Source organism: Miscanthus floridulus, chromosome 9 (genome assembly GCF_019320115.1).
Source record: "Miscanthus floridulus cultivar M001 chromosome 9, ASM1932011v1, whole genome shotgun sequence".
NCBI lineage: Eukaryota > Viridiplantae > Streptophyta > Magnoliopsida > Poales > Poaceae > Miscanthus > Miscanthus floridulus.
The window spans coordinates 5068976-5089871 of record NC_089588.1 but is presented as its reverse complement, the minus strand read 5'-3'; the positions used below and the strand labels follow the sequence as shown (position 1 = coordinate 5089871).

The window sequence follows — 20896 nt, the reverse complement described above, 5'->3', positions numbered from 1 at the left end:
AGACCTCAACTGTCTTAATAGTTAATTCCTCCACTCTCTTTCAGTGGCCTAGATACTTATAATGCCACCAGCATCAGTGGCTACGTAGGTACGCCAATTCACGTCCGACGACGGACGGAGACACGTATGTTCCATCTTCCAACTAACTGATGGGCAAATCCAAAGCACGGCCTGCTAAACAAAAACAAAACCGTTCCATTGATGCTGCTGCTGATCCTCCAAAACAACACAGCCATTATTCCAAAATCCAAACCGCTGGCGAGTACCACGAGTACATGCAAATTATATGCTTCACTGCTGATGTAATAATAACAATTGAACAAGTCTTAAGGAAGCGCACCACCCATGCGTAGCCCTCATTGATAACCATCACAACACAAACACTAACACACATCACACATGTCGTGTTCATTGCGGCAGCAAACCACAACGGCACCCCTGTCCTAATATGCCAGGAGGGTCATTCATGATCCTCCACCAGATTACACAACCATGTCGATCATAACCATGATCCATTCAGTTTCGTCGACTCTGATCAGAATGACACGCTCCAACATGATGCTAATGTAGTAATGTACAGACGCTACAACTATCAAATGCACTAGATGGATGGATATCCTGGCCAGGAGTCAACTGTTCAATGAATAACGCTCCTCATCACCAGCTTCAAATTTGCGGAGACCTAATTAAGACAGTTCCAAGGAAAAACAAGTTCAGATCCACAGTGCGTGGTAGTCCTTGCAGTCATGCCAAAAATATAATCCAGAAGAACAGTGTATATTTTGACCAGATCCGTTCTCTTTGACTTTAAAGACCTTGTTAAAAAAAAACCAAAAAGTACCTTTGGCATCAATCAGGGTCATGTTAAACTGCAAAAGGTGGTGGGAGCTGACAGGTATGACTTTGGGTTACAACCAGGAGTCACAAGTCATTCGAAGTGTGGGCTGTGTGGCTCCCCGGGATGGCAGAAAAATAAGCACACAGAAACAGAGACCAAGCCGACCTGTGGGCTTCCCAGAAAAAAAAAACTCAAGCCTCGGGGAGAGACATCCCCACGGTGTTTCATTAAGAAGATGAACTTCTTACGCAGCTCGAGAAAATCCCTGAACCCCGGCCCCACCCATATACAGTGGCACCTGTATCCCCGTGAGACGGGACGGCCACAGACCTGTACTTTGGTGTGAGACAGACGAGGGGATTTTTTTACCCTCAAGCCTGAAATTCGTCCCCGTGGGGAATCGAACTCCGAACTCAGAACCTGAGGGTGCCGGAGCCATCTAACCAGTCCGGTTAGTGGTCCTTTTGCGGCTTCCCAGAAAAGAAAAGGAGGAACAGGTACCTCACAGGCATACACAAACCTACTGCTGCCAAAGATCAATGGGCGAACCAAATCAACTAGTATTATGGTGATAATCAGCCTGACAGCCTTCATTGCAGCGACTATGATTTTCTACTTCGAAATACAGCATGGGCAGCCAAGGCAAAAGCAAAATAGTTTTCCTGGCCTGAAGCCAGACAACAACAAAGTGAAGCTCCGACCTGCCACAACTATGATTACTGAAACCTGAAAAGGCAGTTATAAGGAGATTTTTTTTCGAAAATATTAAGGAGAATAATGTAACTCAGGTTTAACTAGCAAATGAGATTGGGTTACTACAAAGGCAACGTATCAGGTGCAAACCAACCAACCTGTGCAAACTTGGAAACTACCAATCAGGACCACTAGATGCTGATCCAATGGATGGGGTGAGAGATGAGATTTTTTTGCGCTTAAGCCCCCCACCCGCCGGCCTTTTTTTTTTGCGCTTAAGCCGCCTCACCCTATCCATTAGATCAGCATATAGTGGTCCTGATTGGTAGTTTCTAAGTTTGCACAAGTTGGTTGGTTTGCACCTGATATGTTGCCTACTACAAATGACCGATGAATGGTGAGACATTTAAACATCACCATAGCTTACTACTTACTACAAGTGAACTATGAATGGTGAGACATTTAAGCATCACCCTAGTATCGACATCAAATTCGCAACGTGCAACACAATTTATAATGCTGGTAGTCCAAATTATGCAAAGCCAAGGGAACAACATTTTGACCAGATGCTTCTGGTTAGATTCTAAGGTCAGTCACGTGATGCAAAACAACAAGGAACATCATTAGCATCAATCGACATCATGTTGAATTGCAAAGGTATAGTGAGTTATTAAGGTCTGACTTCTGGAACAGGTCCACAAGATTGCTTTAAGGGGTGGCAGAAAAGATAAGGTAAGGCTAGGAACAGTAGCCATTGGACAAGGAGGTTAGTATGTGAATCTTATCTCTCTATTAGACTAGATAAAAAAAAGTTGAACTAAAACTTGATATAAACTGTTGCAGTTCAAACACATCTTACTGAAGTGCAGGATGCAAGGACAGCAAATCCCTCAACCAACAAAACACTTTGAATGCTGCTCCACTATCGCAACTACTTCCATGATCTGTAGCATCATATGAGAGAAAACACCTGACGTATTTAGTTTCATTGGCCTATGAGAACATATGTCATGCGTGGGTTTGACAAAGTCAATTCAACATATATGCCTCATCAGTCAAACATCATAAATAAATCATAAATTTGTAACATCTATACATGGCATAGGTTGTGGAAATTAAGGTACAGAAGATTTCTTTATTATGTACTCCTTGAATAGAACATGAAATTGAAATGCACAACCTGCCATAAAGTTAGCAATAAAGGGAGCCGGATATGTGTGCCTGCATTATTGCAGATATACTGTTCTATGAAATTCTCACACGACAACAAACAGTAGGAAAAGGAAATGATTAATAACCACATTCATATACCAATTTTCTTCTTTATTACTTTCTTTGTTGTAAACAATCAGTAAAGAATGTGATTATCAATTGAACAAATAATCAGAGAGTCTAGATTTGGGGTTATAAGACAGGCCAGGTAATAGTACCTATTTCGCGATAACCTCCTTGTGAGCTTTAAATGACAAAATCACATTCCATGCAAGGGATACAAAATTAGCAGCAAGGACCTGGAAAACAAATTGTAGTAAGTTGGCAAGGGAAACACACGCAGCATGCTAGTATAACAACTTTTGAAAATGAGCGTCTTCAAAGACCTGAAACTTCTGAGGGACGAAGTAAAAATTGAAAAACTGAAATGGTATCCATAATTGCCAATTTGCCAACACTGATGATAACCACTCCTGTAGATGTTAGAAACGAAAATTAAACGGCAAGAAAAGAGCAAATGCATGCCATAGCATGGAGCGAAAGAGTATAGAAGGGTTCATCTCACCTGCTTAAGCTTTGGCACTACAAGAGAGGGTTTTCCCTCCAAGGTGACCAGTAAGCTCATAAAAACACCGATGAAAATGGGAGCGAAAATAAACTGAGGAGAAGATAAAAAAAAATAGTCAAAAGAAAATATGACAATTGTAGACACAAAGAAATTGCAGGACATGGAAGCAAAATTCAAGACTATAAATCTGTCCTTGGGGTTGCAAGGGAGAGAAAGAAAATGCAAACCTGATCAAGTATAAGGCGAGCAATGGCACCTGATGCTCCACTGATTGTCACTAATTTACTCAAATACAAGTACCTGCACATGGACACTAATTATCAAACAAACAGCAGTGGCAGAAAAAGTTAGCTACACTACATGGTACTGATAATTACTCTTGAAGCTCAGAAGAGATTACCAGACATGTAAAGTTGGTGCCACAAGGGCAAGGCCCAAAAATGTGAATACAAATGTTCTCCTCAAATCAAGCTCTGGAACTCGATCAATAACAAGCTGGAACAGAAAGAAAATTAAAATTAGGACTACACATGCAGGTGTTTAAGTAGCAAGCAGCAGCAATAGCCATAAATATAGGACCAAAACACTTCAATGAGCCAGCAAGGCCAGTTATCAACATACGGAAAAAAATAATATTAAGCACGTTTTCAAATCACTATTGCAATCCCCTATGCAGTCAATGGATTGAACTTCTTAGGTTATTTTTCCTTTGCGTGCTTGTTTGTGTGTTTATCTTCCATTTTTGGCAGGGCAGCATACATAAAATTCACTAATTGGTAACAACATCATTGTTATTACATAGTAGATTAGAGTCTATAATACTTTGCTTGTCTGAGAATTCATCAAAGGCCAGCGACAGCGATGTAGTACTATTGTTACAGAAAATAACTTCACATACTTCAGGGCACGTCATGCTTGGGAACAAATCCAATTTCAGTGCAAACTCAGATTTATTGAGTGACACAACAGATTTGCGCTGGAAAATAAATCTAAGCTAATTAGGTTGAACAACGCGTTTGGATTCCTGTAGATATTCCAGTCCTTCAATCACTTGAACCATAAACTTTGACAATAGTTTCATGGTCTACAAAACAAACAGTAACATATAGTAGACTGCCTGAAAGTCATTACTGACTACGAAATCTTTGCTGCATTGCATAAAGACTGAAGCCAAATGCTGCAAGTATACCTGGCAGATGAGGTCCCCGGCCAGAGTTAGGACGGCAGACGTGACCGCCTTAGTGGCAATCGGGTTCTTATCCAGAGCCATCAGGTACCTGTCACAATGCATAAGCGCAATTGGAAATTTTGTACACTTGGATTCTGAATTGCGTGTGAGGGAGCAGGACCCACAGGCCACGGCAGAGCAGAAGCACCGAGCGCAGAATCGAATTACCATGCCAGGAAGACGCGCCAGTCCTTGGCGCCTCCTCCGGTGCCTCCTGCGGCCGGATCGGGACCGCTGCAGAAGGAGGCGGCGCGGAGCGGCTGGACGCGCCCAGTCTCGCGCGGCCGCACGGCGGCTGGGGCGGACAGGGCGGCGGGTCGCGGGGGAGGAGGGAGACGCAGCGCGGGGCGGCGGGAGAGGAGATGAGGCGCGGCCCGCCCAGCGGAGGCGGAGACGGCGACGGCGCGCGGCGCGAGGAGGGAGAGCCGGAGCGCGGACGCCATAGCCATGGCTGGCTGCTGCTGCTGCCTGCTGCAATGGAGGATGACGGTGGGGTTTTGCGGAGGCGTTTCCTCGCTAGGTTTAGAATACTGGTTTACGTTTCCCTTCCAGCGAAAGCGGAAATCAGGGAGACGTAATAGGAGTGATGGTAGTTCACTGGGCTCATTTGAGCACTTCTTCCTTTGCGGCCCATTTGTGTGCACTTGCGGCGGCGCGGCCTCTCCGGCGTGGAGATCCTCGGAGACTGGCTTATCAGGACTGGAAATCTTCGGGGTCCGAACCCGCCTGCCGAACGGCGCGGGAACGGAGGATCGGGCCGAAAAATGTGAAGCTTGTCTGGTTTCGCGGGCCTAAGGCTTTCTCGAGTGGGCTGAAACCTTACTAGACTGCTGAAGAGGTTAGCCCACCACAAATATAGGGTTTAAATCGCTTCGCAACTCTGATGCCTTCGCATAAATGATGGGATAGACCGGAGCACATTACGTTCGTTTCTTTTTTTTTTCTCTTTTAGTTATTCTTCTCTCATTCCTTTTCTTTTTCTTTTCATTTATTTTTTATTTCTATTTTCTTTTCGTGCTTCATTTTCTATTTTTATTTCTTATTTTTGTTTTATGTGATTTTTGTTATTCTTTTAACTTTTTTATATTTTATGTTTCTTTATTTTTTATTTTTTATTTCTTTTTTCCTTTTTTCTTTTTTATGTTCACGTGCATGTGATGTTCTATTTTTATCTTATCTTTTTTCTTTTGATTTCTTTTATTTGTTTTATTTGTTTCTTTTCTAATTATGTTTTTCTTTGATTCATATTTTTTATTTTTTAATCTTTCTTCATTTTTTTCTTTTTTCTTTCTTCTTTTCTTTTTTATTTATTATTTTTGTGCATCATTCATTTTTTTATTTTTATTTTATTTATTTATTTATTTATTTTATTTATTTATTTATTTATTATTATTATTATTATTACCTTTCTTTTATTTCTTTTTTATTTAGTTTATTTTATTTTATTTTCTTATTATTTTTTATGATGTTCTATGTTATTTTTTGTGAAGTTCATATGTATACATGTGATCTTCTATGTCTTTTTTTATGTTCAGATGTTATACATGTGATTTTCTGTGATGTTTTTTTTATGTTCACGTGGTATGCATGTAATGTTCTATGCTGTATTTTGCGATGTTCGCGTAATATACATTTGATGTTCTCCTAGTATACACGTGATGTTTTATTATGTTTTTTATGTTCACACAGTATACATGTGATGTTATATGATGTATTGAGTGATGTTCACGTAATATATGCGATGTTCTATAATGTATGTAGTGATGTTCTATAGTGTATTTAGTGATGTTCACTTGGTATACATGTGATATTCTGTAGTCTATGTTTAGGGTGTTTGAAAGTATCAATGTGATATTCGTTTTAATTTTTTCTCTATTATATTTTTTTCTTATGCTTTGCTCTAAATTTTATTATTTATTTAATTAATTTTATATCATATTATCATGAACCTAAAACTAGAATATTGTTCTTCTAAACTGAGAACATTTTTCTATTGAAAACGGAACATTGTTCTCTGAACCTAGGACATCGTCTCTGCTCAATAATGTTCTATCTTCATAAATAAATGTTCGTAAATAAAAGTGTATCTAAATATATCCATGTAGGATATTGTTTTGAAGGATTTATTGCAAGAAACGCGATGGTGCAATTGGAATTTTAATTTGAATGTTTGGTTTAACAGTTACGACTTCTTTAATTTGTGCATACGTGAAGTGGGAGGGACGCGGGTGAGGTGGACCCAGGCCCGCTGGTGGGAATCGGCGCGCTGGCGGGAACGCGGATGCTACCGGCCCGGGCGAGAAAATCCATCGGCGCTTTGTATCCGTCTGGCCGTCCGGTGCATAGCACACCCCGCCATAAAACAATGTTTTTCTCTCATAACAAATCAACTTTAGTCATCTTATCCGCCACAGGAACCATCGACCAAACACCTCGTGGGCAATCTCCAGTGCTGATTCCGATTTAGTGCGGTCCTTCCTTTTTTTTTTATCTTGTTCAGTGTCGCTACCACATGGCTCATGGACATCCTCTAGTCTGGTGAATCACTCTAGGAGCAAACCCAGCTCAAATATTGGCAAAAGAGAGTCGTCGTTGAGGTCACGTGCACAAGAATAAGCTTGTCGCAGAAGCTGGCCGTCAAGAATAGAGGCAAGATCAGTTGGAAATGCCTCATGAATCCACTGCCTAATATTAGGGAAAGATCTTTGACTCCTATGACTAGACAGATTGAGAGAAGACATTAAACTTTTCTTGCTACGCTGATTTTCAATGACAAATTCATCGTATATAGATTGAACTAAGGGATAGAATCATTCTTATTTTCTCAAACATTCGTGAAGGATGTACAAGTGGGAAAAAGTTCAAACGTCAGTTAGCTTTTTTTTAGAAAAAAGTTATTTTTTGTTTCTTTAATTATGCAGAAAACAGTATGTTAATTACTTTAATTTCACAAGGGATATTAACTGCGTTTTGCGATCGACAATGATTAACCACTTCGTAAACAATTGGAAATCAGCCTAAAAAGAAAAAAAATAAGTTTCACAAATAAGAAACAAGTCAAATACACGGTCCAACATTAAATTCTTTCGGCCCAGGATCCATAAAATGCGTTCGAATCGTCGGCAACTGTTTAGGCGCTCACTTTCCATTTTTTTTAGAAAAAAAAAAGTTATCTCATCTCGTTCTGTTTTCCTGAGCACATCTTAGGTTTTTGAGAAAAAATTAAAACCTCACAAATTCAATTTATTTATTTTTGCGATGGATGGAGTACGTCGCTACGGTCACACGTGTCAATTATTCAAATAATAATCCACGATCAGTAAAATCAATCCAATGTCAATTATTCAAATAGACATGTGCATCGGCCTTCTCTGAAATCACCACACCACACATGGCTTGTCAAATTCTATTGCATGTAGTATTTTTTATTATTATTTTTGGTATGTATTTCTTGTACTAGTTTTGTACAAAATGATCTAGGACCGTCTTTTGGCGAAAACTGAAATGGCATCAGTAACTATTACTCAATTCTTTGCTTCAGATCTTTCTTTCTTTTATTTTATCTTTTCCACTTTTTTCTTTTCCTTTTTTCTTTATATATATTGCTTTAATTGTCTGTTATTATAATAAAGCTGCTGAGCTTGCCAAGCCTCCTCTTGTGAGGCTGAGTAAACTAGCCCGTCGCAACCCATTGGCCCTTGCCTCTGCACCTGCTGTATTATTATATTGAGGAGGAAAAGAAAATTGAGTGCGTAAGGTTACTGGATCATCTCTTGCCGTTCATATACACGTACTATAGCCTATAGCGGGACATATTCTGCAGCCAGGTATCCTCTTTGATTTAGTTGTTTCTTATAAGCAATATTGATACTTCATTCATGGCTAATATAAGACTCCATCGATCATGATCGAGTATGTATATGCATCATTACGGGAATGAGGAAACATTATTCACAGTGGATATATGGAGCAACTTTTCTTTTGCCAAATTGAGTAATGGTTTTAAGCGTATTTACCGTACAAATATATATCATTAGTATATTTAATAGTGTATATGCGGCGCGCATTACTATTGTCTCGATCGTGCCAAAAATCATTGGAAGACACTGAAAAACTTGGCTTGATATTATAGTGTGCGTGCGTGGTTACATACACGGACAGTCCCAACCCTCTTGCTCCAAATAAAACCCGTTGCTTCTGCTCAGACCTGCGCCAGACGAGGCATGGCATGTGTCGCTGGGCCAACTCACATGCATGTTGCCGCCGTCGATCGCCGCATCCAACACAGCTGCTGCTGTTGTCGTCGCCCGAGTCGTGACCAGCTAGCGTCCACTGCTAGAGGCCACCGTTGCTGCTCCTGTTGGAGACGAGAACGTACGGGGGAGAGAAGATAGAGTTTGACGTTCTTGGTGGAGACGTTCTTGATATTCAACACGTTTAGAGGGGTTCAAATTTGTCCGTATCCGGGTTTGCATATTAACATAGCTGCATCTTACCACGCACGCTCTTTCAGTTACTCTTTCATTGGAGCATCAGAAGGCTGGGATGGATAGGCGGCTCCTCGAAGCGGCCGTATCTGGTGATGCCCAAGAAATCATCAAGCATCTCGCCATTGATGACCCGGGCGTCCTGCTTGGAACGACGCCACAGGGGAACACCTGCCTCCACATCGCCTCCATCCATGGCCACGAGGGATTCTGCAAGGACCTCCTAGGCCTAGCGTTGAACCAATCAGCTGTTTCTCTGCTCGCCGCCATCAACAAGGACGGGGAGACGCCGCTGCTCACCGCCGTGACGAGGGGCCGTGACACTTTAGCTTCAGTCCTCCTCAGGCACTGCCGTGATCGGCAGCTGAGCGGCGAGACGATCCTGAAGCAAGACAAGCGCGGGTGCAACGCGCTGCACCATGCCATCCGCAGAGGGTACAGGGCGCTGGCGCTCGAGCTGATTGAAGCAGAGCCTGCCCTGTCGAAAGCTGTGAACAAATGTTGTGAGTCACCCATGTACACCACGGTGATGAGAGGCTATGGTGATGTCTTGGAGAAGCTGTTGGAGATTCCTGATGCGGCTCATGGGGGAGCCCATGGGTGCAACGCTCTGCATGCTGCCGTGACAAGTGGTAATGCAGGTGAGACCCTATGCATCGCAGTCGCATACAATACAGGATGTGAAATTTATTACTTTCTTCACAGGAACTTGATATACATATATCTCTAATGCATGGACTTTGCTATGATACACACAAATAATTGTGGACCGTCTATCTGAATAGCAATTATCACATATTACCTCCTAGATAGAAGCTAATCGGATATATAAGGAAAGACAAATTTTGCCGTAGGACACTAAAGAAACATGGAATTGGCTGGTTCACACCGCAAACGGTTGAATTTGCAGGGTACCGTTACAAATTTGTGGTTCTTTATACTAAGACACGTTGCACCGATTATTTTATTCATTTCTTAAATTTTAGTTGTTTTATTTATTTTCAAAAATCAAGGGCTGTGATTTCTTTTAGGTCTTACCTCTTGCAAGGTAGCAGGGAGTACCGTAGCAAAGTCCATCTCCAACACTACCTCAGCTTGGTCACCTGTTTCTTGCCTTGATTTCTTTTTCAGCCATGGCCAAAAGGATTATGGTGGCACGTCCAGGGGTTAGTCAGACAAGAAAATGAAGATAAGCGTACACCAATGCACCTGGCCGCAATTGAGAACACGATTGACGTGCTTACAGTCCTGTTGGAACAGGATCAGTCTTTGGGTTATTTCATCTCCACAGCCACAGATGCTGCTCCTCTTCTTTGTATCGCAGCATCTCAGGGCAATGTTGGTGTTGCTCGAGAGCTTCTTAGACACTGTCCTGATCCTCCCTGCTGCGACGCAACGGGTTCGACATGTCTTCACGTAGCTGTATCATTTGGTCAGGCGGATTTTGTGAGGTTTGTAGTGAGGTCTCCCCAACTTGAACATCTTGTTAACTTGCCCGATAACAAAGGAGAAACTGCTCTGCAACTCGCAGCCAGAATCAATGACACTAACATGGTCGCTGTTTTACGGTTCCACCTTAATTCAAGTATCAACGCAGAGCCTTTCACATCGGTACGTATGGTTTATCCGTATATATCTGTCTCTGTTTGTATCATATCAGCTGATCGAGCTGTTCGTCCTCAGGTGATGCCGGACCGACTCCTGGCAGCAGCAGTATGTGGTCATGTCGCAGAAATGAGGCACCTGTATCTGAATGTTCCGGGCGTGCTCGTTGGAACCACTCCTCAGGGGAACACATGCCTCCACATCGCTGCCATCCATGGCCATGAGGTGTTCTGCAAGGAGGCCCAGGCTCTGAAGCCGTCACTCCTCGCCGCCGTCAACTCGGATGGCGAGACCCCTCTGCTCGCCGCCGTGGCCAGCGGCCGTGTCTCTGTAGCTTCTGCTTTGCTCAGGTGCTGCCGTGATCAGCAGCTGAGCGGGAGGATCCTGAAGCAAGACAAGAGTGGAAGCAACGTGCTGCACCACGCCATACGCAGCGGACACAGGGAGCTGGCGCTAGAGCTGATAGAAGCAGAGCCCGCCCTGTCGCATGCTGTGAACCAGTACGGCGAGTCACCCATGTTCATCGCAGTGATGCGAAACTGTGAGGACGTCGTCGACAAACTCTTGCAGATTCCAGATTCTGCTCATGGGGGAGCCTACGGGTGCAATGCTCTGCATGCTGCAGTGAAGAAACGGAAATTCAGGTGTGACCTGCCGATAGATCTAGTGTGTGTGTGTGTGTGTGTGTGTGTGTGTGTGTGTGTGTGTGTGTGTGTGTGTGTGTGTGTGTATATCGATCTGGCAAACTAAAAACTACACAAGAGAGCAACGTTTTCCTTTTTCCTTTTTTCTTTTTTTACCAATAAAACTCATGTTAACTAACCGTACGTCCTTACTGCCTTGATTTGCAGCCGTTGTTAAAAAGATTGTGGAGGCACGTCCTGGGTTGGCCAGAGAAGAAGACAAGAATGTTTGCACTCCAATGATGCTGGCTGTACTTTGGGGCAAGATTGACGTGGTAAGCGTATTGTTGGAACACGATCGGTCTTTAGGGTACCTCGTCTCTACAGGAGGTAACCCTCTTCTTGTTTGTGCTGCATTTCGTGGCCATGTTGGTGTTGCTCGGGAGCTTCTTAAACACTGTCCAGATGCTCCCTACTGCAAACCGAATGGCTGGACATGTCTGCACGAAGCTGTAGTTCAACAGCAGCAGGACTTCGTGAATTTTGTCCTGGACTCGCCGCAGCTTCACAAACTCATTAACATGCGCGCGCGAAATCTGGACGGGAGTACTGCTCTCCATCTCGCAGTCCAAAAGTGCAATCCCAGTATGGTCGCTGCTCTATTGCTTCATAAAGACATAGACGTCACAGTGCATAACAACAGTGCACTACTGGAAACAGCAACATTGCCGAGGGCAAAAGACTTTGCCGAGGGCCTGATTTCGGGCACTCGGCAAATCCTTTCTTTGCCGAGGGCCGCCCTCGGCGAAGCTTAGCCCTCGGCAACGGCTCGTTCGCCGAGGGCCGGACCCTCGGCAATCAACGACCCACGGCAAAGGCCCACCTTTGCCGAGGGTCGGGCCCTCGGCACAGTACCGCCTCTCGGCGACCTCGGCCGAGCGTGACGGCGGCACCGGCCGTCAGCCTTTGCCGAGGGCTCGGCGTTAGGCCCTCGGCAAAGAATTTGGAAATAAAAAAATAAAACTCTTTGCCGAGGGCCCATTGTACAGGCCCTCGGCAAATATTTTGAACGGGATGGCGCCGGCGGAAATAAAAAGAAAACATCTTTGCCGAGGGCCTTGGATGTTGGCCCTCGGCAAAGAAATTAAATAAAAAATAATAAAAAAATCTTTGCCGAGGGCTCTGGATCTAGGCCCTCGGCAAAGAGGGGACCCCATATAAAAAAGGGAACGGCCGGGCGGGCGGCCTTATCCCAAGCCGCGCCCGCCCGAGCCGCCACTCGCCTGCCGCCGCCGCCGCTGGTCAGCCGCCGCCGCCGCCGCGCACGCCACCGCGCGCTCGGCCGCCGCGAGGACGCCGCCGCCGCGCAGGCCGCCGCGCGCTCGCCCGCCGCCGCCGCGCAGGCCGCCGCCGCGCACGCCACGGCGCGCTCGGCCGCCGCGCGGACGCCGCCGCCGCGCAGGCCGCCGCCGCCGCTCCCCGTCGCCCCCCGTTTCCTCCTCTCCTGTCAGTCTTGACCTGAAGGTTCGGTGCCGTTATCATTTCATTCAGTGGTAGACCATGATGTTTACGGTTAATCCACCACAATGTCAGTCTTTCGGAAATACTTACAGGATTATAACGGTTATGCATCAGTATGTATATCTATACAAGTACGTGTCTATGTTTGTATCATGTTTTGAAATTATAAAAAAAACTGCACCTTAATTAGTTGTAACAGTACAACTCTATATATATGCATGATTAATCTAGCTAACCGTTACAAGTAGGTGTTTGATTATTGGCATGATAATTAACGAAATGAAAGTACGCTGATGAACACATTGCACATGTGGCCAGTCTTGCATGCCAGGCAGCCCCGGAACCGTGCATGTGATGTGAGCCCTCTGCTCCGAGCTAGCTAGCAGGTCGCCCCCTTGCAATGATTCCACCGTTAGGGCTACTGACAGTTAGTCGTCGTGGACCCACCACTGACTAATCAGCATACATGCACAAAGCTACCAGTTTTCCTGATCTATCTGAGCTGGTGGTTAACTAACCATAGAATCGATGCTATACGAGCGAGATCCATCCATCCCATCATCGTCAAATATATATAATGCATTTGCATGCATGCCCACGCACGCACGTACGTGGTGTATGCTTGCCTTTTAGTCGTTGCATCATCATCTCCACAGCATGGCTTTGTCGGGCACCATCATTAAGCTACTAAGTACATACTGATTATTAATCAGCATCGATCTAGTAGAGCGTGTAAATTTAGGATTTACTGGTTCAGTACTTTTCTGCAGTTGCACTTGTTTTATTCACTATCTAAGCGGGTCATGTTTTGAAGCAAATACTTGGGCATGCAATGCAGGTGGTTCTGGATAACGGCCTCGTCTGGACGACCTTGCCGTCACCTTCACTTCCTCGTCCCTCGGTCGAGTAGAAGGTAAAACCATGGGTTGTCGGCTATCGCGCCGTTTTTTGATGTGGATGGCCTTCGTGCCTCCCATTGTTGATGTGTCGGCCTTTGTGCCGTGAATGTGGGTGTTGGCCATCGAGCCGATTTTTTTTGCAGGTTTTGGAAACCTCCCCGTACAGGGGAGGTTCTGCCGAAATTTTTAACTTATACCCTTTTTTTTTTGCAGAGCAAAGGACGTCAAAGGAGCTTCAGAGTATTCGATCGTCCTCGTCGGCGCTGCGACTAAAACTGTAGTCCTAGAATAATTACTGCAATCTCACATAAGCATATAATTGTTTGTGCAGCCTCAGTCGGCGGGTTCCAATAACCCCCCTCGTGCGCCACCTGATTCTGGAGGCTTCGTTACACCACCCTCGACGCAGAGGACAGACGGTTGGGAAGGTTGGTGACGCAGAGGCCAGACGGTTGGAGAGGTTGGCCAGCCTCAGTCGGATTTGAACTTGTGGACTTGACACTTGAGTTAGATTGTGGACTTATGGAATTGTTGAATTTGGACTTGTGATGATACATGTGATGATCTATGTGATATCTGTGAGATATATGTGATATTTGTGAGATATATGTGATGATTGTGATATTTGTGGGATATTTCTGCTGTTGAATATATATATATATTTTTTGTCTGCATGGAAAGCAAGAAACAGGTGGAATGTTGAAAATTTTCACTGGTCTTTGCCGAGGGCCTTGACCATAGCCCTCGGCAAAGAAATTCCTAGGAAAAATTAAAAACAGGTCTTTGCCGAGGGCCTTAACCATAGCCCTCGGCAAAGAAATTCCCAGGAAAAATTAAAAAGTAGGTCTTTGCCGAGGGTTTTGAACACAGCCCTCGGTAAAGAAATTCCGAGACAAAAATAAAAACGTAGGTCTTTGCCGAGGGCCTTCGATATAGCTCTCGGCAAAGAAATTCCGAGAAAAAAAAAGAAAATAGGTCTTTGCCGAGGGCCCTGCGGTATAGCTCTCGACAAATAAATTCCAAAAAAAAAGCTCTTTGCCGAGGGCCTGTATGTCAGCCCTCGGCAAAGACGCCGTGGAAAATAACCGCGAACCTAACGACTACTTTACTTTGCAGAGGGCCGCCGTTAGCCCTCGGCAAATACTTTGTCGAGTGCCCGATAAAAGGCCCTCGGCAAAGACTCCTTCGCCGACGTTTTTTTTCCCGAGGGTTCTTCACCGAGGGCTGCCCTCGGCAAATCCTTCGCCGACGGCTGAAGAGCCCCTGCGTCCAGTAGTGGTGGTGACCCAGCAATATGGAAATTATCTCAAGCCACCGACCATGCCAAGACTTTAAACTGGGTGCGTATGTTTTCTCAGCAATCTGGAAATCAGTATGCATGCAATCTTCTGCGCTGCCATACTTTTCTCAGACTAGCTAGTCATTTGCATAAATTATTAGTACTCGCCAATGCGCAGTCGCATGCAGTTAACTACATCCCGCAGACAATAACTTAGATACTCCCTCCGTTCTATCTAGACGTTTTGGCATTTTTAGATACATTGCTACGTATGTAGAAATAGTGCATATATCTAAATGCATAGCAAATGTTATGTATATATATAGAAAAGCTAAAACATCCTAGGATTTTGGATGGAGGGAGTACATTCTGAATGAAGGGAAAGAGGGGTTTTAAGCTAAATGGCTATTTGGATTTCATCAACCTTGACAACAAACCGAGGAGTTGTAGGTTTTCAAATTCTTCCAATAGTTTTTATATTAGTTAATGCAAGTACCATTCCCATGTTTATTTAATCTAATGCAAAATGTTTCTTTAACCTTAAGCAGAATGAAGTGTTCATGCGTATGCTGAATGCTGATCCTCAAGATGCTCTTTCTAGTTTTAATCTCCAAAAGGAAGTCAAAGATAAAGTGACCGACTTATCAAGGAAGGATATCAAGTCACTGACTCAAACATACACAGGAAACACTTCCCTAGTGGCGATCCTCATCGCCACAATAACCTTTGCTGCTGCTTTCACATTGCCTGGAGGATATAGCACTGATTCCGGAAACGAGGGGCTTCCCATCATGTCAAGGAAGTTCGCATTTAAGGCATTCTTGATCTCAGACGCCTTGGCAATGTGCTCCTCACTTGCTGTTGCCTTCATATGTGTCATTGCAAAGTGGGAGGATCTTGAGTTCTTGCTTTACTACAGGTCTTTTACAAAGAAGCTAATGTGGTTTGCATACATTGCAACCACCACAGCCTTTGCAACCGGTTTATTCACTGTTGTAGCTCCTCGTCTCCTCTGGCTCGCTATTGTGGTCTGCGTTCTAACATCTTTATTGCCCATTCTTACTAAGCTTCTTGGTGAATGGCCCATCTTGAAATTGAGAATTCGACTGGGTCGTAGTTTCAAGTCTGAGCTACTTGATATGGTCTAGCTTCATCACCATCAATTATTGGTTTCATCTACTTTTCCTAATTTGAAAAGATGAAGAGATCACCGGGCCAAATCGATGCCCCCCTGCTTGATCATAATATGAGGGTGCCAAGACATGAACCCTCGCCGGCTCTGTAAGGATGCTCTCCACAAACTGTTAGCCCTCCGAGCAGCCTGGCGCTGCATACCTATTTTTATTTTTAGAAAATAAGGAAATTGTATATGTTCCATGATGCTAAGCTATATATAGTAGGCAATCATCAATCCTATGAAATCCTTAACTATATATACTTTGCTACTTTGAACCTGATTTTGTCAAGCTTGTAGATGTTGTTACTTGTCGTACATCTGCGCAAGTTTGCTTTGTGGATGAGGAATAATAATATAGTACGCTTGGACCTCACTATGGTTTATGAAAATTCAGGGAAAATATGATTGAGTAGTAATGGTGTCAGGACCGCCGCCCATCAATTACCTAACTAAATAGTCTTTCATTGACTACAATTAGTTAGATAATAACCAACTCAATTGGTCATCTCAGTACACTACCTATATAGTGTACTACATATCCGACCTTCACCAAGGATCATGGCACAAAGGAACATCACAACTTATGTCAAGTTCACATCATCAGTAACAGGGTAAATTAAGTTTACAATACGTTGTTCCAAACTTAGTCATTACACAACATTCAGAGTACAAGCATAAGTCTTTGAAACAAATTCAACATAAGTTTTTGGTACAAGCTCATGGTTGTGCCAATGCCATGAACTTTATTTACATCGCAAATGGATTATCTACCACTCTTGATCCTCAGATAACTCAGTGCATAGAAGAATACGCTAGGGCTGCGGTACATACCAAGCTTACACAACAATTGGGTGAGTACTCAATTGTACTCAAACAGGACATGCATATAGTAACAAGGATTATGCAATTGGCTTATAGCGAGGATTGAGGTTGGTTTTGCATAAAGGCATTTTATACGTAAGTAAAGTGATCTTATCAACTAAGGAAGCGTAGCATGGTTGATAATTGTGAAGCAATTAGAAAGGTGGAGCTCGATCTTCCACGAGTCATTTACTCATTACTAGTATGTATCTAGAAGCATAGAACTTTTAGCATAATTCAAACTCTGCATAAGGGTACACATTAACACCACCAAAGATAAGGGATACCACCCATACGACATGTCGGTTCATAAGGGGTATCTCGGTGCCTCAACCTTTCTAAAGTCCGACCAAGGAGATTCAATTTAAGCCTGACCCAACCATAATATTGACTCCTCTTAAATAGATGTCTATTGTATGTACTTGTTGTGAGTTTAAGAAGGGTAAAAGGTCACATGACTATACACGTGTCGCGACATGAACAGGCTCGGGCGGCCTAGCTATGACATGTGCAGTGTGGTGCCAATGAATTTTTTGCATCTCCAAACACAAAGTAAGAGAGATGAGAGTGAGCAATGTGCAAGGATCCCGGTCGATTAATCCACCGAACCCGAGTGTTGACCATTCAATTAACTTAGGTTAAGTTGATTAACCTCTTAAAGCCCTTGGAGACGCCCATTGCAAACTCCACCTAGCGCGAAACCATCAGGATCACTTGCCCAATATAACCCATGGTAAACACATATCGAAAGAACATCATTCCACAAGTAAACTCAAACCCACAACGGCAACTGTATATACATACTTATACATTAATATATATACTTTTGTTGAAAGAAATGTAGACTGAAAGGAGATCAAGCTAACTCAGCTCTAACTACAGTGGGATCCTGAGGTGAATATGCATTGTCGCTCTTCTATGCATATATGGAGTAAAACTTGGCGTCCGGCTCGCTCACCCTTATGCCTCCGGCCTAGTTTTAGATTGCTCAAGTGGCCACTTGACACTACAACAGAAATGATTTTTGTAGACAATAAAAAATGATCTTCAGGAGCGGTTCATAAAACCGACACTATGCCATCAATTATAAGGATATGGCCTTTGTAGTCTCAAGCATTTAATTGTTCCTAGAAAGGTATTTTTTTAGAGCGGTTTCGTTGAGAAATCCGCCGCTAAAAATACACTTTCAAGGACTGCCAGTTTAGGACAACCGTCCCTGAAAATAGATTTCAAGGGTGGTTGCTCTATGACAACCGTCCCTAAATTTGTTTCTAGATGTGGTTGCCTTAACACAACTGCCATTGGATTTTAAGCGGTGGTTGTGATAACACAATCGCATCGAAAACATAGATAGTTTTAGGGGCTGTTGACATAACGAACCACCCCTGAAAATCTATTCCCATGGATTGTTTCTTTTAAAGTAGACCGCCACTAAAAATGTGTTTAAAGTTTTTAAATTTCTGCCATATTTGAAATCTTGGTTTCCCATCAAATTTCAGACCATATTCCATTTCATTGAAAATAACTTCATATGTTGAGTACACAAATGTATGCATACATCAAAGTGCCAGTTAATACACATTTAATTTACGAGCTATTGACATTGTGCTTCATGTTAACAATGAAGAGAAAGGCCTATCGCTCAAAGCGTGAAGAGCCTCGAACTTATGTATTTTTGCATACTTTGAAGTGAAATCATAGAAATAGCCCTTCACGTAGACTACCTCACGCAATAGGAACTTGCAGAGATGATGCACGTTGAATTTCATTTCGGTCAACTAAAGCAGAGGGCACAAATATATATACGATGTTGTATGTAAAAACATGGAACAAAATAGATTAGCTCCAAATTAATGGTCATATATATGCTTGTGAAGGTGATCAATGCTTATGTTACGAATGACTTACATCTTCTGGGCTACTGTAGTAGCACCGATTGATTCTAAGCCATTGACATACATAGTGCCCACAAAGCATGCTTCCAGAAGGTTGCTTCACGCACTTCAAGTTGATGACCTACAAAAAATGATACAATCAAGTGCATTATTCTATCTAATTAGTATGCTTAAATTTGGGGTAGTAATGGTCATACTCATTGATGTAGGATGACATTCATCTTCTCTAGCCTCTCTATGTTTAATCGATGTCAGGAACGAAAGAGCCAGTCTTGCCAAAACAACAATTGGACGCAATAGCTAGTCTCACAAGTCACACACTATGATTACTTACATCTGTAAAATGGTGATGAATCCTTGGTACTCCTTTTGTGGGTTCCTTAGGGTAAAAAAACCACCATATTTCGCGTGGATGGTTATTAAGTTGAAGTGATTGATGCATTAGTATAAAAATTGATAATTGTGTCAATGGGCCAATGGAAACGAAATTGCATATAAGCAAAGAGGTAAAGCTAATGATTATACTTGAAATAGTACGGGGTGTATATATACTTGAAGTGTTGATAGGCTAGCATCACGTTACCGATGTATCATGCAACTTTTGACCTTGCTTTTTCATGCACCGCCCTCTCTCTCTCCCCCCTGCCTGAGGCACAATTGGATGCAGGATGATCATGCTTCAACAGTAGCAGGCCAGCATGTTGTGCATGGTTAATGATATATACATAGAGACACAAAAGGTATGCATTCTCCCATGCTAACTTGGTCAAATCCATCCACTCTTTCTTGCAAGAAAGTACGACACAGGTGTAGTTAAAGGTTTGCATGGGCTATGCTTTCAGTGGTAGGCGTCGACAGCGAGGCATCTATGGTGACTTCGTGAATTTCAAGATCCGCCGGTCCAGTCCTACAGGGGTGCTCATAAGGGTAGGGTTTGCGTACGGGCTGTAGTCCCGGTTCTCAACCCCCTTTAATCCCGGTTTTAGAACCGGGACTACGCAATCGGGACTAAAGGTCTTGATTTTTAGTCCCGGTTCCTCCAACCGGGAGTAGAGGTGTGGGTAAAAAAAAAGTTACAACTGTGGAGATTCGAACCTATGACCTCTCACTTCAGCTCTTGCGCGCGTTACCATCTCACCTACCACCACACATCTAGCTTAGATAAGATATACTTTCCTTTTAAATTCAGTTTGGAGACACCTTTAGTCCGGGTTTGAGACATAAACCGGGACTAAAGGTACCTTTAGTCCAGGTTCGTGTCTCAAACCGGGACTTTTAGTCCGGGTTCATGTATCAAACAGGGACTAAAGATTCTCGCACTGACGTGCCTCTGACACACCTCGGTAACCGTTGGGCAGGGACCTTTAGTCCCGGGTGGAGCTACCAACCGGGACTAAAGGTTTCTCTAGTCCCGGGCGCGAAAATATCGGGACTAAAGCCAATTTTTGAAGTGGATCAAATGTCATTTCTCTACTAGTGATAGGGGTGAGTATGCATGTCTGTTGTGGGCGTCTACGTTGTACTGTATAATTCTAAAGAAAAGGTTTGCATGGGCACATATGACCAAATGTGAGGATGACTTTAAGATGCGGCTTATTACATGCACCACAAGGAAATTTGACCCACGTTGAGTCTCTTTTGGCGAGTGAGAATTGCATGTCGTTGAAAGATACGGTGATGCTAAAAAATTCAACGCTGGTGTTATAAATGCCATTAGTTGGTTGCCACGTCGATAGTGAACCTATACCTAGTTTGGACACCAACAAGTACAACTTTTGAAAGAACCTCATGTGTGCCTATCTTTTGGATTATAGAGCAAACTCAAGTAGGAATTCCTTGCCATTTACAAATTCAATGGGGCAATCAGGCAAATCGACATTCATCAACTCTACAACGAAGGCAGTGCCCTCCATGCTTTTGCTTATACCAGAGTGGCCAAAGACAGATGTAGCGGTGGATGCTTCCTTGTTGGCCTTGGTTGCAGATGTGTATTTATTTTTTCCAAGCTCC

General features: G+C 43.4%; 1 protein-coding gene and 1 pseudogene across 2 annotated transcripts; one reads left to right on the top strand and one right to left on the bottom strand.

Moving 5' to 3' along the window:
- Nucleotides 1-326: 326 nt before the first annotated feature.
- Nucleotides 327-5015, bottom strand: LOC136481224 (protein sym-1-like). 2 transcript variants are annotated; one of them, XR_010764650.1, is made up of 9 exons: nt 4708-5015; nt 4501-4588; nt 3712-3806; nt 3539-3611; nt 3309-3401; nt 3130-3216; nt 2962-3042; nt 2391-2475; nt 327-682 (listed from the first exon to the last, which is right to left on the bottom strand). XR_010764650.1 is itself a non-coding variant. In XM_066478578.1 (8 exons), exons 1-7 carry the CDS (start codon nt 4986-4988, stop codon nt 2962-2964), a joined length of 798 nt encoding a protein of 265 aa, XP_066334675.1. In that variant the 5' UTR covers nt 4989-5015; the 3' UTR covers nt 327-682. The 2 variants fall into 2 exon arrangements, 1 of the variants encoding a protein (XP_066334675.1); XM_066478578.1 differs by lacking the exon at nt 2391-2475.
- A 4069-nt stretch (nt 5016-9084) lies between these two features.
- LOC136481223 (protein ACCELERATED CELL DEATH 6-like) lies at nt 9085-16158 on the top strand (annotated as a pseudogene).
- Nucleotides 16159-20896: the final 4738 nt, after the last annotated feature.